Consider the following 19887-nt stretch of genomic DNA (forward strand, 5'->3'; position numbering starts at 1 on the left):
AGAAAATTGCTTTGTGATTTGTTAAAGATTACATTTAACAATAAATTTTTAGTGTTTTAAAAAAGATAAGTGAGCATTTATTGACAGAAAAAGGTAATCTAAAAGTAAAAATAGGATAGATGCACAATTACATATCCAACATCAACCAATACTGATTAAAAAAATGTGGTAACCCTTTACAATATGGTTTAATTTATTAACATTAGTTAACTACATTAGCTAAAATAAACTAACAATGAAAATGACTTTGGTAGCACATTTATTCATTTTAGTTAATGTTAATTTCAACATCTACTAATGCATTAATAAAATTGACAAAAGTTGTACTTTTTAACATTAGTTAATGCACTGTGAATTAACATGAACTAACAATGAACGAAGATTAATAAATACTGTAATAAATGTATTGTTCGTGTTAATTAATGCAGTAAAAATAGTTAACAAATGGCACCTTATAGTTAAGTGCTACCAAAAATTCTAATATTGTCTAATAAGCCAATGAAAGAAATTGTTTATAGTGCCTGAAATTTGTCTTAGACAGAAAAATTGTGAGAAGAATAATACCTGTACTATTCTCTACAGCACCGCTGATGTATAAGAACATATAAAGCGCATGGTGAAATCCTGTTGGTGAAAATGAGGCCTGCCATCTGAAACACTCATATACAAATGAGTAAATCACACTTTGAAATGTTCTTTGAAAAGCGTTTGTTGCTGAGAAAGATTAACCCAGCCCTTAGAGCATCTTAAAACATCACAACTGACACATCAGAGGCTTAAAAGGCGTAGTGTCATTCTTTTGAAACTACAGGATTGCAGTTTTATATCATTAAGAATCGTGTGTGTGTGTGTGTGTGTGTGTGTGTGTGTGTGTGTGTGTGTGTGTGTTTTAGCATGCAGATACTCTATCCTCTATGCGTCTGGAGCTGCAGCGTGCTCACACTGAGGAGATCAGACGCCTTCAGCAGGAGGTGGAGAACGAAAGAAAGAATGACAGACAGGAGCTGGAGGAAGAGAAAAAACAGGTTCAGCTGAAGATGGAAGAAGAGAAAGTAAGGCTGAAAGAACAGCTTCGGAAAGCTCTAGAAGAAGTCATACGCAAGCATGCCAGTGAGCTGCGGCATGCGCACGCATTGCTGGATGCAGAGAAGAAGAAGACGCAGCAGGTACCACAATAGATTTCAAGTGCAGTTGTCGTGTGAACTTGCAGACACACTAGGTTTGCTAATAACTTCATATCTTCTTATTTGCTCCTGTTACTACTAGTGTGAAGCAAATAATTATGTTCATTTTTCCAATAACAAAAGGTAGAGATTTGAAGATTGAGCATGGGATTTTTAAGAATATTTTAAGAGACTATATAATCTGTGCCTTTATTGTTACAGAGACATAAAAATAATGTTCTTTGTGCTGTGTATATAGACATACACTATTATTCACAATGCAAAGTGCCAAGCCCAGTCCATGCAGACCAATTATGGAAACTAATCTGCAAAAATGGGTCATTCTGAAATCAGAACCACATTAACATATGACGCATATTCGGCATTCAGAAACTTGGCCCACCCTTATGAACATGCAGAGATTAGCTATCATATTATAACGTCAGTTGCATAAAAAGTCTTAAAGGTAGAGAAGCCAAAAACTGCTTATTTAAATGTTTAGTTGACCTAGAAATAAAACTTTTGTCATCATTTATTTACCCGCATGTCATTCCCAAATGACTTTCTTTCTTCCATGGAACACAAAAAGAAAATGTTTAATCTCTTTCATGTAATGAAAGTAGATGCTTTCAAGCTCCAAAAAGAACAGAACAGCACAATAAAAAAATAAATCATAAAAGTGATCTATAAAACACATGTGCTAAATTCTGAGTCTTCTAATGTAAAAGACTGAAAAAACGGTAGTAGCTAAATATTGCGACACCGATTTGTGCTGCTTGAAAGTTTGTGAACCCTTTAGAATTTTCTTTATTTTTGTATAATTCTGTATAATTACCCAAATAATCATCAGATTTTCATGCAGTGCCTGAAAGTTGACAAAGAGAATCCAATCCAACACGTGAAAAAGAAAGTAAATACTTTACATATCTGAGAGTGGCAAAGGTATGTGAATCTCTAGGATCAGCAGTTCATTTGAAGGCAAAATTAGAATCCATCTGTTCAGAGGTGTTTTCTTCAATCAGTGGGATGACTATCAGGTGTCAGTGCATGCCCTATTTTATTTAAAGAACAAACAGGGATCTAACAAAGTCTGATCATGTTTGTGGAAGTGAATCATGGGATGAACAAAGGAGATCTCTGAAGACCTCAGAAAGTGTTGTTGTTGCTCAGCAGGCTGGAAAAGGTTATAAAACCATGTCTAAAGAGTTTGGTCTCCACAGATACAGTCGGGCAGATTGTGTACAAATTGAGGAAATTCAAAGACAGCTGTTCCCCTCCCCAGGAGTGGCTGACCATCAAAGATCACTCCAAAAGCAAGACGTGTAACAGTCCACAAGCAAAGCACACTAGGGTAACTTCTAAGCAACTAAAGGCTTTTTTCACATTGGCTAATGTTAACCTTTAAAAGCCCACCATCAGGAGAAAACTGAACAACCATAGTGTGCATGCTAAAGATCAAGCCAGAGGACTATCAGAGAAATGTTTTGAGGAAGGATTTCCTTTGTAGAAAGGAAAACACTGCATTCCAGCATAAGAACCTTATCCCATCTATGAAACATAGTGGTGGTAGTATCATGGTTTGGGCCTGTTTTGCTGCATCTGGGCCAGGATGGCTTGCCATCATTGATGGAAGAATGAATTGTGAATTATACCAGCAAATTCTAAAGGAAAATGTCAGGACATGTGTCGAAAAACTGAATCTCAGGAGAAAATGGGTCATGCAGCAAGACAATGACCCCAAGCACGAAAGTCATTCTGCCAAAGAATGGTTAAAGGAGAACAAATAAATGTTTTGGAATAGCCAAGTCAAAGTCTGAACCTTAATCCATTTGAAATGTTGTGGAAGAACCTGAAGCAAGCAGGTCATAGGAGGAAACCCATCAACATCACAGAGTTGAAGCAGTATTGTCCTGAGGAATAGGCTAGAATTCCAACAAGGCATTGTGCAGCACTGATCAGCAAGAAACGTTTAACTGCAGTTATTGTTGCAAATGGAGGTCATACCAAATATTGAAAATAAAGATTTAGGTACAGTTGAATCAAAAGTTTACATACACCTTGCAGAATTTGCAAAATGTTAATCATTTTACCAAAACAAGAAGGATTATATAAAATGCATGTTATTTTTTATTTAGTACTGACCTGAAATAGATATTTCACATGAAAGACGTTTACATATAGTCCACAAGAGAAAAATCTTTCAGGTTCCACAAATTCTTTGGTTTTTCAGCATTTTTGTGTATTTGAACCCTTTCCAGCAATGACTATATGATTTTGGGATCTTTTCAAACTGAGGACAACTGAGGGACTCATATGCAACTATAACAAGGTTCAAACACTCACTGATGCTTCAGAAGGAAACACAATGCATTAAGAGCCAGGGGGGTGAAAACTTTTGGAATTTGAAGATCAGGCTAAATGTAACTTATTTTGTCTTGTAAGTATCTTCTGTAGCTTCTGAAGGGCAGTACTAAATGAAAAAAAAAGATATTTAGGCAAAATAAGAAAAATGTACACATCTTCATTCTGTTCAAGTTTGCACCCCTGGCTCTTAATGCATCGTGTTTGCTTCTGAAACATCATTGAGTGTTTGAACCTTCTGTAATAGTTGCATATGAGTCCCTCAGTTGTCCTCAGTGTGAAAAGATGGATCTCAAAATCATATAATCATTGTTAGAAAGGGTTCAAATACACAAAAATACTGAAAAATATATAAATTCAGCTATTATTTTCTCTTGTGGACTATATGTAAACATCTTTTGTGTGAAAAATCTTATTCAGGTCAGTATTAAATGAAAAATAACATGCATTTTGTATGATCCCTGTTATTTTGGTAAAATAATTAACATTTTGCAGATTCTGCAAGGCGTATGTAATCTTTTGACTTCAAATGTACTTTTGCCACTCACAGATACTGTCTACTTTCAGGACTTGTATGAAAATCTGATGATGTTTTAGGTTATATTTACGCAGAAATATAGAAAACTCTAAAGTGTTCGTAAACTTTCAAGCAGCACTAAAAGTAAAGGGGAAAAAAACAAAAACAAATGTAAGGCAAGGAAATAAACAGCTGCAATGATGTAGACTACATATGCCCTGTTCAAAACAAGTTAAAAAGTAACTAGCAAAGCAGTATTATTACTAGTATTATAATGTTGGTTTGACTACAGATGGAGGAGCAGATGAATACCGGCGAAGAAGAGAGAAAGACTTACGAGACAGAGAGGGAAGAGCTACGCAACCAACTACAGCTGTCCAACAGAGAGGTAAGTTATTGCAACGAATTCCACACAGGAAAGAAAAAACTACATTTGTCATTTGCTTTTCCTCTTATAAAACCAAAACAATCTTGGATATGTTTGCATAACATTGTTGACCTACTAATGAATCAGGTCACCACAAATAACTTGAACTTATACATATCAAGCTCTTTCAAATTGGTTTGAGGCTCAGGCGAGGGGAACATGCTCAGTCCTTCTGCTTAAATACACAGAGACAGACCGAGAGGCCCAGAGCACTCCACATGACCATGATAAATGAGAAAACAAAAGAACATTTGTAGTGCCCAAGGCACAGGGCTTCATCTAATGCTTCATCTTGTATGCCAGCAGGCTTAGAACTGGGTTATGATAACGAAGTAGTACTTAATAAAAGTGATTGCAAGGAAAAGGATTGTTGCTTTAGTGCTGTGTCGCAGTGAAGCAAGCATCATTAAGGTTTCTGCTATATATCAGAAAGCCATTTGTTCTAAATAAAGTTAAATACCTGGATCAGGGTGCTATCAAAGTGTTTAATGATCTGAGTTGGTGCACAAAAGGTTGTAGGTTAAAATCCCACTAGAGGCAATTCTTGAAAAATCCAATGCAAGGTTTTCTGGTTCATTTGTTTCAAACTGTTTGTTTCAGACACAGTCCTTAGTTTTGCATGTGGTTTTGCTACTATCCAACAATTGACCCTTTGTATTTCCTTAGTAGTTCAAGCGACACCTTCACGAAATAAACATGAATGAACATCAGAACTATTATATTTAAACCACAGAAAGACGTCAATGGTAGTCTTTCAAGTTTAAATCCACTGAAGTCAATCTACTCAACTGTCTGGTTTGCTTGTTGGACAAAATGGCAGATTCAGTATTATGATTGGTCAGATCGCCTGTCAGTCAAGCTGTTTGCGAAGGGTCAATTTCTAACATGATTCTAGGATGTCTTGCATTTTTCATATTTCCTTTAATGAATATGCCATTTGAGGTGTGCTTCTAAACAACTGCAACATAAGGGGCGGTATCAATGCAGATGGTTTACATAGCACCTGCAAAATGATTTATGAATCCTGAAAGCCGTTTCAGAAACGGTAAATGTTTGAGCAAATTAACAGGACTGAAAGGCAGGTAATCTAATTCCCGCTGTGCACCACGCTGTCACTTTGGCAGAACTCTGAGAAAGGAGAACACATAGTGTGACAGTACTGCTGAATTGCTGACGTTAATGTGATAATGAAATGTCCTCATGAGCAATTGTTTTGTTCAAAACTATATTTAGAATAGAAGTCATAAATTAACTTACACCTCACACTGCTGAGATATTGCTTACATCTTAAAAGGTGACAATTTATGTTCTCCTATTTCAAACACTTAAAAATGCTGTCTATAACTACACAGAGACAAAAATGGTTGTTCATGACCCACCCATTGAAAACCACTGCTTAAAATATTGACTTATTAAAGGTCATGTCATGCAATGGCAGTTTGTTGTTTATGCTAATGAGGGAATTTGCAAATGCATATTAATCGGAGTTCAGTCAATGAGTGTGCACACTGAACAACTCCGGTGGTGGTGGTGACGAATCAAAACGCCTCTGATTGAATATTGCATTCATAAGCTCAAGAGAAACGTGTGTGATTGGTTATATTGCTCAACCTGCCGACCGCATTCAAAAAAGGAATTTAATGCAATGTAATAAAGCAAATCTACTAGACCTATAAATGAAATGTCGCGATTTTCATTTATTTCACTTTATGACTTTAAAGTCGTTTCATGTGACAGTCGATCTAGCTTACCGCTACTACAATATTATTTAAATGAAATCGAATACCTGTGAAATCCTTCAGACAGCACACACGGTGTTCAACTAATAAAGATCCTCATTGCAGGCCAACAGTAGAATTTGCAGATTTAGCATCAACTGATGACTGTAGATCTTTATGTTCTCTGTGTTCTTAAATTACCCAGTACGAATGAGAAACCGCTTCAGATGATTCAGTATGTGCAGGGAACAAATCATTCAAAGTGATTTGCAAACTAATTCAGACTGTTTTACAGGCTTGTTTGTTCAAGGCCTTGAACAGAATCGACTCAAAAGAGTGATTCATTCTCAAATGGGGCATCGTTCATGCCCCACATAAAAGAGACAGCATGCTTGGAATAAACTACAAGTTTCTTTACATATATTGCATAAAAATTAAGTAACGAGAGGAACGTCACCCAGTGTAGCGAATTAAAAGTACAGTTTTTTTTCGTTAGAAATGTACTTGAGTTAAAGTAAAAGGACCCATCTTTAAATCTACTCATAAAAGTACAAATTTTCCCAAAATGTACTTGTAAATGTAAATTAGTAAATGTAACTTTGTTACTACCCACCTCTGTCAACAGGGTCATTGAACATGCCATCAGGCTTCTTTGTTGTAGCTGCTACAAAGAACAGTGCAATTACGAATGATGTGCTTGCTCTTCTTTAAAGGGGTCATTGGATGGCCATTTTCCAAAAGTTGACATGATTCTTTAGGGTCTCAATAAAAAGTCTAGCATACAAATATCTCAATGGTAGTGGAAATCAACATACTTTTTACCTTGTCAAAAACAGCTCTGTTCAACAACAAAACACCTCAATCGCTTAAGAGACGTTCTTGTCTACTCGTGCTCTGGCATTGAAACAATGGCGGACAGTTTACAGCTCACTCAGGAAAGGTCTGTGATAAAATGCTAGTGACAATTAACAATCATGGGACGTCACTGCCAAGAATCTGTAAACTTGAGTTTACAAGCTTGATTTGAGAAAGGGGTTATGATTTATGGGGATTTAAAAAAAAATACTGGGTGGACTTTTATTATCATAGGTTGGTTGTGTCACACACTGCCAAGACACAATTTAGTTCAAACAACACATAAAAGTGAATTTTACATCCAATGACCCCTTCAAACATAATGGTATTTAGACATTATGCACAAATGTAATAAAAATAAAAACGCAGGACATTAAAGAAAAGGGAAAAGGGTCTTTTTAGTCTTCAGGCTTTGATTTGTGTATAATATAAAAGTTTGTAGGGTTTTGTTCCCTGTAATAGACAATGATGATTAAAAAATGTGTGTCCGGTAAGATTTTTAATGTTAATAATTTCACCCAATTATTCAAATTCTGTCATTAATTACATGTCATTCTAAACCTGTTAGACCTTCATTCATCTTCAGAACCCAAATTAAGATATTTTTGATGAAATCCAAGAGCTTTCTGACCCTAATTGTTGAATAAAGTCTGTATTTTTGTTTTCTTTGTGCACAAAAAGTATTCTCATAGCTTCATAAAATTAAATTTGAACCACAGATGCCACGTGGACTATTTTAATGATGTTCATACTACCTTTCTGGGCCTTGAACATGGTAGTTACGTTTGGAATGTCATGAGGGTGAGTGTTTAATGACAGAAATTGTAATTTTTGGGTGGGCAATTTCTTTTAAAATAACATTTTTTTTGCTTAAATACATTTATTATTATTATCACAGTTTTGAGCAAATGTTCTTCAGGATTTTTTGATGAATAGAACATTCAAAACAACAGCATTTATTTGAAATGAGTGAAATACACAAACAATTTACTCTTTCTACAGAATTAGAGAATGAATTCAGATGCACCCTGTAACAATCCCCATTGTCTCCCCTTGAGAAAGAACCTTAACCTCAGGTTGCTTTAAATAAAGATTCTATTGTGTAACAGAAGATGCTTTTCTTTGTATGGCCCTCATAAATTATATTCAACCTCAGTGGTTTCCACATGCTCTTATGGTTCTTACGGGTCTTTGCTGATCCGAGTTTTCTTGGCTTGCAGATGGCAAAATTGGATGGGGTGATTCAGACGCTGGAGAGAGAAAGAGAAGAAGAGAAGGAAAGGGCAAAAGAGAGAGAGCAGGAGTACGCAAAGGTGGAGCGGCGATCAGCATGTGGCTCGGAGTGTGTACGAGTGAGAGAAGAACTGGAAAACACACACAGCAGTATGCAGCAAATACAGGTTCTCGCTCTTTCTGCTCAACACACATTTCTATTTGACATGTGGACAAAGTGTCAGTGATGTCCCTTTCCATTACTGCACAGCTCTATCACACATACTCACAAGCACACGCAGATCTGCAATTCCCTTATGGCAGCACAAGGTTCTGCTGATCTCAGCACATCTGTGCCGCCCAGAGGAAAGAAAGACTTTAGTATTCACCTAGCAACCGATCTACTTCTTTTTCTTCCTTAATCCAGGGATCTTTCCTTCCATCCATGAATCCATCCATCCTTGTCCTCCTTTCTTTTTATGTCTCCCACAGGAGGAGTTTGCCGCACAGAGGGAAGTGTTACAGGCAGAGATTTCTGCTCTACAGCAAGAGAGAGAAATTCTACAACAGTCCAATCATGGTATAGAGGAGAGGGTCAGGTGTGTCAGAACGGTGTGAGGCATACAAGGCACATAAAGAGAAATTCTAGGGTTGTCAGTCAAATGAATTATGTAATAATATTTTACAATATTATTACAATTTAAAATAACTACTTTCTATTTTAATATAATTTGAAACAAATTCATTCTTGTGATGGTGCAGCATATTTAGAAAATCTTGATACATTTTTTTTCAGAACTGATGTTTGATGAATATAGTTCAATACAACAGGGTTAGTTTAAAACAAACCTTTTAATTGATAGATAGAGGGATCATACAAAGTGCATGTTATTTTTTTTTATATATGCATGTTATTTTATTCGTCATTTTTTATTTATACTATTACAGAAGGTTCAAATGCTCAACACGATGCATTAAGAGGCGGGAGTGACAACTTTTGGAATATGAAGATATTTAACTTATTTTGTATTCTGGGAAACATGTAAGTATCTTATGTAAAAAAAAAAATATATGGATTCATTTTGTTCAAAAGTTTACACCCCTGTCTCTTAATTATTTAGTTTTTCCCTCTACAGCATCTGGAGTGTTTGAACCTTCTGTAATAGTTGCATATGAGTCCCTCAGTTGTCCTCAGTGTGATCTCAAAATCATACAGTCATTGCTGGAAATGGCTGAAATACACAAAAATGCTGAAAAACCAAATAATTTGTGGGACCTGAAGGATTTTTCTGAAGAACAGTGGGCAGTTTAACTGTTCAGGACAAACAAGGGACTCATGAACAGCTATCACTAAACAAAAAAACATAGCTCCACAGCTGTGGATCATTCAGGTAACAACACAGTATTAAGAATCAAACTTTTGAAAGGGGTTATTTTTATAAATTAATAATAAGACTTTCTGGCAGAAACACAAAGGTGGTGTTCTTATGCTGAAACGGAGTCATGCCGATAGTCAGGAATCAGCAACTGTGGCAATTAAAAGCAATACAAACAAACTCATACAATCTGCATCCCAGTTATCCCAGTAACAAAGTCTTTGAACATATATTGGACATATTAGTCAAATGCGATAATGTGTTAACTTTGACAGTCCTAGTTTGACATTCCTAGTGTGTAAAATGGGTGTAAAGTGCAATTTTATTCATTGAAATATATATGCATGTGTGCAGGCTACAGTTTGAGAAGCAGTTCTCTGATCAAATTGTGGAAATGAAGAGAGAACGAGAGGAAGAGATTAGAAAGATGAACCAACAGTGGCAACACAGAGTAGAAGAACTACAGACACAGGTAACACACACTCTCAGTTTCCTCAGACCCATCATACACACAGTTCACTCTGTCATCATAATTTTTCTTTCTCTGTGTGTAGTTGGAGGAAAAGAGAGCACTCTCAGAGAAGATGGAAGGAGAGAGAGAGAGACGTTATGGTAATGGAGAGATGGAACGAATGAAGCAGGAGATCCAAAAGACAAGAGAAATGAACAGCACACTCAGAGCTCAGCTTCACTCCACAATTCAAGAGAAAGAGAGAATGATGAGGCAGCAGTTACAGGTGTGTATACACTACTAGGGCTGTCAGGAGATCAAAAGATTTCTTATGAATAATGTAATTATCATTAATAATAAACAACAATTAAACTGAGTGCTGTTAAAGGGATAATTCACCCAAAACAACCTGTCATCATATACTCTCATGTCATTCCAAACCTGTATTTCGTCAGTAATTTAAAACACAAAAGACATTTTGAAAAAGGCTTTGACCGTGTAATTCAAGAAATTGGGGTCCAACGATGTTTTGGATCCCACTGACTTCAACTGTGTGGGCAGAAATGGTTTAAATGATGACAGTGCACACACACACAACTGTGGAAAGAACTCCTTATGTTCTGATTTTGTGTTTTCCTGCAGGTGGTGAAAGAGGAAGATGAGGACGAGGAGGATGGAAGGGCTACGGGAGAGAGGGAAGAGGAGAGGGAAAAGCAGTTGTGGCGCGAGCGAGAGGAGGAGTTGTTGCGTGTGGAAAGATTAAATCACCAGCGTGCTCTTCAGGCACTGGAAGCACAAGCCAATGAAGAACTTCAATCGGAAAGACAACGCTTGCTCACGCAGCACAAACTACAGCTGGGTAATCATCACACCCCATACAGAAACATCAAAGTCACATTCTTGGTATAAATAATACTTACTACATAAACAATCCTCCCTAGTCATCTGGGGGCTGGAGGCCTTATCACACCAATGGGGCAGAAAGGCGGTTTAAAATGATTTAAAATAAGAAAAAGGTTTAAAAATAAGCGAAAAGCATACAGTATCTTGCAAAAGTGTTCATACCCATTCATTTTTTCACATTTTGTACATTCCATGCACCATAATGACAAAGCAAAAACAGAACTGTCACAACTACAACAAACCTGAAATAAGTAAATTGCATAAGTATTTACTCAGTACTTTGCTTAAACACCTTTACAACCTTACAAGTCTTTTAGGGTATGATGCAACAAGATTTGCACATCAACATTTGGCAATTATCACCTCACCTTTTTACCTCTCAAGCTCTGTCAGCTTGGATGGGGTCTAGCAGACATTTTCAGGTTTTTCTAGAAATGTTTGATTGGGTTCAAGCCCAGACTGGGACTGAGCCACTCAAGGACATTCAAAGAGTTGTCTATAAGCCACTCTTCCTGTGTGATTAGGGTTATTGCCCTGTTGGAAGGTGAACCTTCTGCCCAGTCTGAGGTTCTGAATGATCTGGACTGGGTTTTTATTAAGGCTATCTCAATATTTTGGTGCATTGAGCTTTTCTTCCAATCTGACGAGTCCCTTAGTCCCTGCCACCGAAAAACAGCCCCACAGCATGAGGCTGCTACCAGCACACTATACTTTCGATATATATATAATTCTGGTACTCTGCAGGTGATGAGCAGTGCATGTTTTCTTTTAAACATAATGCTTGAATTTAGCTTTTTTTGTGAATTCCAAGTGTGTTTCCATGTGTCTTCACTGATGAGGATTGAGTCTTGCCATACCACCATAAAGCCCAGATCCGTAGAGTGTTCCAGTGATGTTTGTCCTTTTATAAGTTTCTCCCGTCTGCATATATGATCATGGAGCTCAACTAGAGTGGCCATCAGGTTTTTGGTAACTACTCTAGCCAGGGTCCTTCTCCGTCAATTGCTCAGTTTGGCCAGGAGGCCAGTTCTAGCAAGAGTAAGCCTCTCTTCCTCTAGGAAGTGTAATGGAGACTACATGCTTTTGTGATCCTTCAATACAGCAGAATTTTTTTCCCCAGATGTGTGGTTTGATGCAGTCCTGTCTTTGAGCTTTACAAGCAGTTTTTTTTTACCTCAGGGTTTAGTTTTTGCTCTGATATGCAATTTCAGCCATTAGATCTTTTATTAAGATGTGTGTGCCTTTCCAAATCCTACCCATTCAATTGAATTTGCCGCTTGTTAACAAGTGTAGTTACATCTAAAAGCAATATGAATTCTTGTGAGCTAAATTTCAACTGTTCGAGATAAGGATGTTAATACTTATGCAATGGAATCTTTTAGGTTTTTAATAAATTTGCAAAGATGTTAAAAACACGTTTCTTGCTTTGCCATTATGGTGTATGGAGTGTAGGTTGATGTGGGAAAAAAAGTACTTTTAAAACAGTTTAATATAAGGCAGCAACATAACAAAACATGAAAGGGTATGAATACTTTCGCAGGGCACTGTATATATATATATATATATATATATATAAAAGCTGAAATCATGTCTTATTTTAATTTGTTTCATTAACAACTGCCATTTTTATTTAATAACCAGGGTTCCTGTGATATTGGAAAACACGAATATGAATTAAATAGGTGATTTCTAGACCTGGAAAAGTTAAAGTGTAAACCATGAACAAAGAATTACCAAAAATATCTTGGGTCTTCAAACATTGTCTTTGACAATAGGAAGCCTTGGAGTGATGGAATCAGAAGACCACTAAGACCCAAGGCAGTGCATATTATCTAACACAACTCACATGAACAAAAGTATAACAAAATAACAGATACTGAATATTGTGCACTATAAATAAGTACAGCTTATCAGCTACACATTATAATTAAATTAGCATTTGATTTAATTTTTTAAAAACATTTTTTTATACAGACATTATAATGAATGAACAAGAATCAATATAACTCTTCTTATTTAAAAAAGGTTACTGGCCTACATTTTCTAATTCATCCTTCAGCCTCATCATCTATCATTAGGGATATGAATTAGAATGAATGTTAATTAAAGGATTAAAATGGAGCGTAATAAATGGCAAACACTGGCAGAAGAGAATAGCAGGATATCTTTGTTTATTAAATAGTTTAATTCATAATATGCTGATTATCTTATTTGCAGAAATATTCCAATAGCTGGACAGAAAAAAAAAACTTTACTAGAATATGGATGTGAATTGTAAGTGCTGTCGTTTTCTGTCATGATGAGTAAGGAATATGAAACAAGTCTGTGTGAAAAACATTATTCCTTAAAGAAATAGTTCTCCCAAAAATTAAAATTATGTTATTAATTACTCACCCTCATGTCAAACCCATCTGCTCATCTTCGAAACACAAATATATATAACAAAGATATTTGTACTGATGTCACATGGACTATTTTAATGATGTCCTTACTAACTTTCCGGGCCTTGAACATGGTAGTTGTGTTGCTGTCTATGCAGGGTCAGAAATTTCTCAGATTTCATCAAAAATATCTTAATTTGTGTTCCGAAGATGAACAAAGTTTTTACAGGTTTGGAACGACATGAGGGTGAGTAATTAATGACAGAATTTACATTTTTGGGTGAACTATTCCTTTATAATGAGTTAATGATCATGTATTGCATTTTGTACAATAGCACCATCTGGTGCCACCAACTAAAGTAGAGCAAGACTGAACACATGCCACCTTTGTAGGCACGTCTGATCTAATGTGCTTCTGACTTTGTGTGTGTGTGTAGACAAGCAGAAGGCAGAGCTGACCCAGCAGCACACTGAGTGGGTGAGACAGGTCACCCAGAGACACATGCAGCAGATCGAGGACCTTCAGAATGAAATACACACACACACACAAATGATGGCCCTGCAGCAGGTACACATACAAACTGCATATACCTACACACACATCTACACCGCCTCAAGGGGTTCATCACCCCATGTCTCTCTCTTTCTGTCTCCTCCTCAGGATCTGAAACAGCAAAACCGCTTACAGTCACTAGAGAGACAGCTGGATGAGAAGAGCAGCGAGGTTCAGGAGCTAAAGAGAGAGAACGAAGATCTGAAAGAACGCATGAGTGCAATAATCACACAGAAAGAAGAACAAGATGACCATAAACATAAACGCAAGAGGTCAGTACCAAAATAACTACAAGCACAATCACACACAGGAGGTCAGTAACAAGGTGACCTCAAACACGCACACAGACAGGAGGTCAGTAACAAGATGACCACAAGCACTCACACAGGCGTCAGTGACAAGACTGACTGCTGACTATTGGCGTGAAGTCCACATTGCTGCTTATTCTAGTCACAAACTGCTCACAGTTGTCAAAGGTTTACGTACACCTTGCAGAATGTGCAAAGTGTTCATTATTTCAGCAAAATAAGAGGGATGCATGCTATTTTTAATTTAGTACTGACCTGAATAAGATATTGCGCATAAAATACGTTTACATATAGTCCACAAGAGAAAATAATAGTTGAATTTATAAAAATTGCCCTGTTCAAAAGTTTACATACACTTGATTTTTAATACTGTGTTGTTACCTGAATGATCCACCACTGTGTTGTTTATGAGTCCCTTGTTTGTCCTGAACAGTTAAACTGCCCGCTGTTCTTCAGAAAATTCTTCAGATCCCCCAATTTCTTTGGTTTTCCAGCATTTTGGTGTATTTGAACCCTTTCCAACAATGACTGTATGATTTTGAGATCCATCTTTTCACACTGAGCACAAATGAGGGACAATTGAGGGAGTAATATGCAACTATTACAGAAGGTTCAACACTCACTGATGCTCCAGAAGGAAACAATGCATTAAGAGCTGGGGGATGAAAATGTTAGGAATTTGAAGATTAGGGTCGATTTCACTTATTTTGCCTTCTGGGAAACAAGTAAATACCTTTTGTATCTTCTGAAGGGCAGTACTAAATAATACAAAAAAGAACTATATTTCGGCAAAATAAGAAAAATGTAGGCTCATAAACAGCTATCACTAAACAAACAACAACAACAAAAAAAAAAAAAACAGCCGTGGATAATTCTGGTAACGACACAGTCTTTCGAACGGGTCATTTTCTTAAATTCAACTATTATTTTCTCTTGGACTATATGTAAACGTCTTTTATGTGAAATATCTTATTCAGGTCAGTACTAAATAAAAAATAACATGCATTTTGTATGATCCCTATTGTTTGGTAAAATAATTAACATTTTGCAGATTCTACAAGGTGTATGTAAACTTTTGACTTCAACTGTATCTGCTATAGGCCTGAGAACAAAGCTGAATTTATATGTGTTATACTTATGTATTGTATCTGATGTGCAGTTTCACAGAGGAAAGAGATGAGGCAGGTGAAGCAGTTGGGTCGGATCACCGGAATAACATGGAGAGTGTGAAGAGAGAGCACAGAATGGAGATCCAGACCATAATATCAGACTTCAGCACCGCCCAAACACGACTACAGGCCCGCATTGTTGCCTTGGAAACAGAGTACCTACTCCTTCCACATCAATAATGCAAAACGCAAACCACACATACCGTACATACAGAATTAACCCAAGCAAGACAATATATGGCGAGGGCTCATAACTAGGATTTCCTTTCGATTTTAAGAGAACTGAAGCGAGTTATAATTCCACACATCCTGACACCTTGCATACTAATTTATAAAATATATTGGCTAATTTATTAATAATTGTAGCTATAAAAATGCGGTCGGTTTATCACATTTTGCTATATTTTACCACCGCTCAACTGCATCATATAACAGACTCATTATTACTAATTTGAAAAATGGGCACTATAACTTACACAAAATACAGTACTAATACACATATAAGGTTCTGGTCAAATTTAATAATATTATATATATTAAAAGAATATCATGTTATATGAGAAATAATTTAAGTTTGACAGTGTTTTAGTGCCATATTAAAAATGTACTGAAAATACGATATCAAGAAGTCTTAATTTTTTGTCAATAAAATGGTAATATTTTGAAAAAAGTAAAATGAGAAGAAAATAAACAATGTTATACCTTTATTCTTGTGTAAGTTTAATTATGAGATTACTCTGTAAACATTGACTATATATAGTTTTGTATTCAAGTAATATATTTAATGCCTTAATGTTGTATTAAATTCATATTTGTATGTTTGTAGGTTGCGAGAAAGGGAAGAAAGGGGCAAGAGGAGAGTAGAAGACCTGCACACAATTGCTAAACTACAGGACAAGCTAAGCGAGAGAGACCAACTCATCAAAAGTCTAGTGGTTAGACATGCACAGACACATACGAGACACAGGATGCTAGTTCCCTTCTGTCTCATCATGCCATTTCTCTTTCTATTTCAGGAGGACCTCCACCAGCTATCCCAGCATCCACCTCTGAGCAGCGATGAAATATTAAAGCCTTATGACTGCAGAACACAAGCAGGGACCCTCACACCTACTATGAAGGTAGCACACATACACACTTTTCCAAATCCCACAGCACATCAAAATTCTATTCATCCAGTATCATACAATAACTGAAGGAAGAACATGTTTATTGAAGCTTGGGATTAGTCTGTTGTAATCTGCCTTTTGTTCATAGAAAAAAGGGGTTGAGGAAACTAGCATCCCAAACCTCTGCTCATACGATGGGGGGTCGCCCAAGGCCAAATGCTCACCAGTAATGGAGCGTGGATTACCCAATCTGGAACAGAGCGGGCGAGGAAACACCCTAACAAGGACACACACACCCACCTCCCCTCATACTGAACACAGAGCCTCTATCAGACAGAGCCGCCCACCTTCACAAGAGGTGCGACATCAGCCGCAGTTTAAAATCAACTACAACCAGCACATCAGGTAATCTCTTACATAACAGCCAATCCTGAATGTCTCCTGAAAACTTAGTTTTTTTTCTTTTTGAGGTAGATAAATACAAATCTCAACATATGGCTTGTGTTTATATGGAGTATTAAAAGTGTTATGAACTGAAAAAACAATATTCCCTTGATATTTTGACATATAAGAGGTAGGGGTGTAATGATACACGTATTCGTATGGAACCGTTCGGTACAAGGCTTTCGGTTTGGTATGCATTACTAACTGAACCATTCGTTGGACTAATCCCTATCACATTTGGAAAATAAAAGAGCTTAAAGTGTCTGAAATATAATGTTCTCAGTGCCACTGCACTCAACAAGGCAGACCAAACAACATAACAGGCAACGTGCTGCCAGCCACGTGATAATCTCCTTTTGCTGGGGTGTGTCAAAAGATCTTATATCGACGATAGCCAGAGATATTGTCAAAAACATCAATTATTGGCACTGTTAGGAGGACTTGCCATTTCCAATTAATGTAGACCTGTTACATTCTTATTTTTATTAGGCCTATTATTATTATAAAGTTACTTTTATGAAATTAAAATTGCAATTAATTTGCCCTGCAATTATTACCACATAACTAACATGCTGAGATGATAACAAAAGATTCAGTTAAAATGTTTTTTAAAAAGGTCTTTTAAAACAGCTCTATTATACAATGAATTATAGACCTATAATCAAAATATTAACACTGCAGTCATCTATTAAAAAAAATATGAAATAAAAAGCTTTTATTTCAAGCACCGACTTTAAAAACAACACACAAAACACGTTTCTTGACATTTTATTTTATTTTTTTCACTATGTACGGGCCACAAGAGAAAAATGTAGGGATAAATTAAAACGGTTAGCTATATACCATTATCATGTATCATGCACATGTTAAAGGAGTCATCGGATGCCCATTTTGATTTTCAAGTTGATATGATTCTTTAGGGTCTTAATGAATAGTCTATTATATACTTTGGTTAAAAATTCTCAATAGTGTAAAAAACACCCTTTTACCTTGTCAAATTCAGCTCTGCAAAAAATCAACTGATTCTATTGCATGGTCCTTTAAATGCAAATCAGCTCTGCTCACCCCGCCCCTCTCTAATCTCTACAATTTTATACTTTTTAACCTTGAATGCTCGTCTTGTCTAGCTCCGTGTGAACTCTGTGTATTCTGGTTCATGACAGTTCAGACCGAGGGAGATTGACAGTTATATTGTTTCTTCCATTTGCGAATAATCGCACCACATGTTGTCATCTTCTCACCAAGCTGCTTGGCAATGGTTTCGTAGCCATTCCAGCCTTGTGTAGATCTACAATCTTGTCCCTGACATCCTTGGACAGCACTTTGGTCTTGGCCATGGTGGAGAGTTTGGAATCTGATTGATTGACTGCTTCTGTGGACAGGTGTCTTTTATACAGGCAACAAACTGAGATTAGGAGCACTCCCTTTAAGAGAGCGCTCCTAATCTCAGCTCGTTACCTGTATAAAAGACACCTGGGAGCCAGAAATCTTGCTGATTGATGGGGGATCAAATACTTATTTCACTAAAATGCAAATTAAATTATAACTTTTTTGCATTTTCCTGGATTTTGTGTTGTTTTTCTGTCTCTTACTGTTAAAATAAACCTACCATTAAAATTGTAGACTGACCATTGCTTTGTCAGTGGGCAAACATACAAAATCAGCAGATGATCAAATAATTATTTTCCACACTGTACACAACTGTTAGCCAATCATAGCAGTGGGCGTTCACTTCTGAAAAAGACCCCTTTAATAATATACAATTACATCAAATCCAAGTAACAGCACTGAACTTTTCCATAATAAAAACTAAACATACCAACAAGACGTGAAAAAAGTGGCCCAAAATATTTGGATGACCAACTATATTTGCCAAGACGTGTAGTATGCAACAGCTTCCAGCAAACTGGAAAAGTTGACACCTGAAGACTTGCACATTAATGTTAAAAATTGTTGCGCCTGCTTTTACATTAAAAATTCAGTGCACAAGTTCAAACCTTCACAATGATGGAAAAAAAATCCATAGACATGCTGTGTTAACTACCTGTTCAGCTGCTTGAGCTTCTCTCTGATTAAGTGTTAAAAAGTCTCGTCCTTAACCTTTTTTTTTTTTTTTTTTTTACCTCCCAAGATATCATATCTAGATTTCCTGTTCTTATTTGGAATTGCCTTGTATTTTGTTACAGGACTCCTGCTGAGCAGAGGGTTATTGAAACAGGACCTGATGGACAAGACCCTCAAAAACAGGAGTGGTTCACCAAATACTTCTCTTTCTGAGGTCCCACAATCCTTCGGCCATATCTGTCCCAACATATTTGAGAACAAGCTCACCAAAGTCTCCTTTTTCTGCATAATTACACTCAACTGCAAGCTAACACCAAATAAGCTTTTTTACAGGATGCATCTCACTTTTATCCTGTCGAACGAACAGCAGCACACAGGCCCGATGTCTTAAAATGTTACAAAAATGAAGAGATTATGCATTCAACCATGAAGAACTCATCAGAACGACAACAGGACACTAAGGTCACAGAGTGCGTGGGCATATCAAAGAGCAGAAAGACGAGAATGTTGCTGTTACGAGGCTTCCTCCATTGATGTTGTGCACGTTATGCCTCCAGCACAAGGATGATCAAACAAGGTCTAAAAAAACCTGAACAGGTCTGCAGCAAATCCAACATCTATTAATTTATAAAAATAAACTGCCAAGTGTGGATTGCTGGAAATGTGGTGTGGAATGCTAAGACTTTTCTTATTTAACAAAAAGAGAATGCAAGAAAAGCTGGTTTTGCCATACTATGCCAAAACTGTAACTATCTCAAGATAATTAATGTATATCAATAAATTACATATTTTTGTTTTTTAAATTGCATGATTGCACATTTTCTTTATTTGTTTTTTTAATATCTTTTTACAGAACATTAGAATACTGTACTTTTG

At 36.6% G+C, this 19887-nt stretch overlaps 1 protein-coding gene across 1 annotated transcript in view; it reads left to right on the forward strand.

Annotated features, from left to right (window-relative positions):
- fam184b (family with sequence similarity 184 member B) overlaps nucleotides 1–19817 on the forward strand; it is a 30210-nt gene extending 10393 nt beyond the window's left edge. Inside the window, exons 6-19 of the mRNA XM_073842643.1 lie at nucleotides 894–1166; nucleotides 4334–4429; nucleotides 8262–8441; nucleotides 8746–8852; nucleotides 9984–10101; nucleotides 10184–10366; nucleotides 10723–10939; nucleotides 13802–13932; nucleotides 14026–14189; nucleotides 15385–15549; nucleotides 16221–16329; nucleotides 16411–16515; nucleotides 16652–16908; nucleotides 19134–19817. Of these exons, the coding sequence (XP_073698744.1) occupies nucleotides 894–1166; nucleotides 4334–4429; nucleotides 8262–8441; nucleotides 8746–8852; nucleotides 9984–10101; nucleotides 10184–10366; nucleotides 10723–10939; nucleotides 13802–13932; nucleotides 14026–14189; nucleotides 15385–15549; nucleotides 16221–16329; nucleotides 16411–16515; nucleotides 16652–16908; nucleotides 19134–19224 (2196 nt within the window). The 3' untranslated portion in view covers nucleotides 19225–19817. The remainder of the gene's footprint in view (nucleotides 1–893; nucleotides 1167–4333; nucleotides 4430–8261; nucleotides 8442–8745; nucleotides 8853–9983; nucleotides 10102–10183; nucleotides 10367–10722; nucleotides 10940–13801; nucleotides 13933–14025; nucleotides 14190–15384; nucleotides 15550–16220; nucleotides 16330–16410; nucleotides 16516–16651; nucleotides 16909–19133) is intronic.
- Nucleotides 19818–19887: the final 70 nt, after the last annotated feature.

This window comes from Garra rufa, chromosome 6, assembly GCF_049309525.1.
Source record: "Garra rufa chromosome 6, GarRuf1.0, whole genome shotgun sequence".
Taxonomy (NCBI): Eukaryota; Metazoa; Chordata; class Actinopteri; order Cypriniformes; family Cyprinidae; genus Garra; species Garra rufa.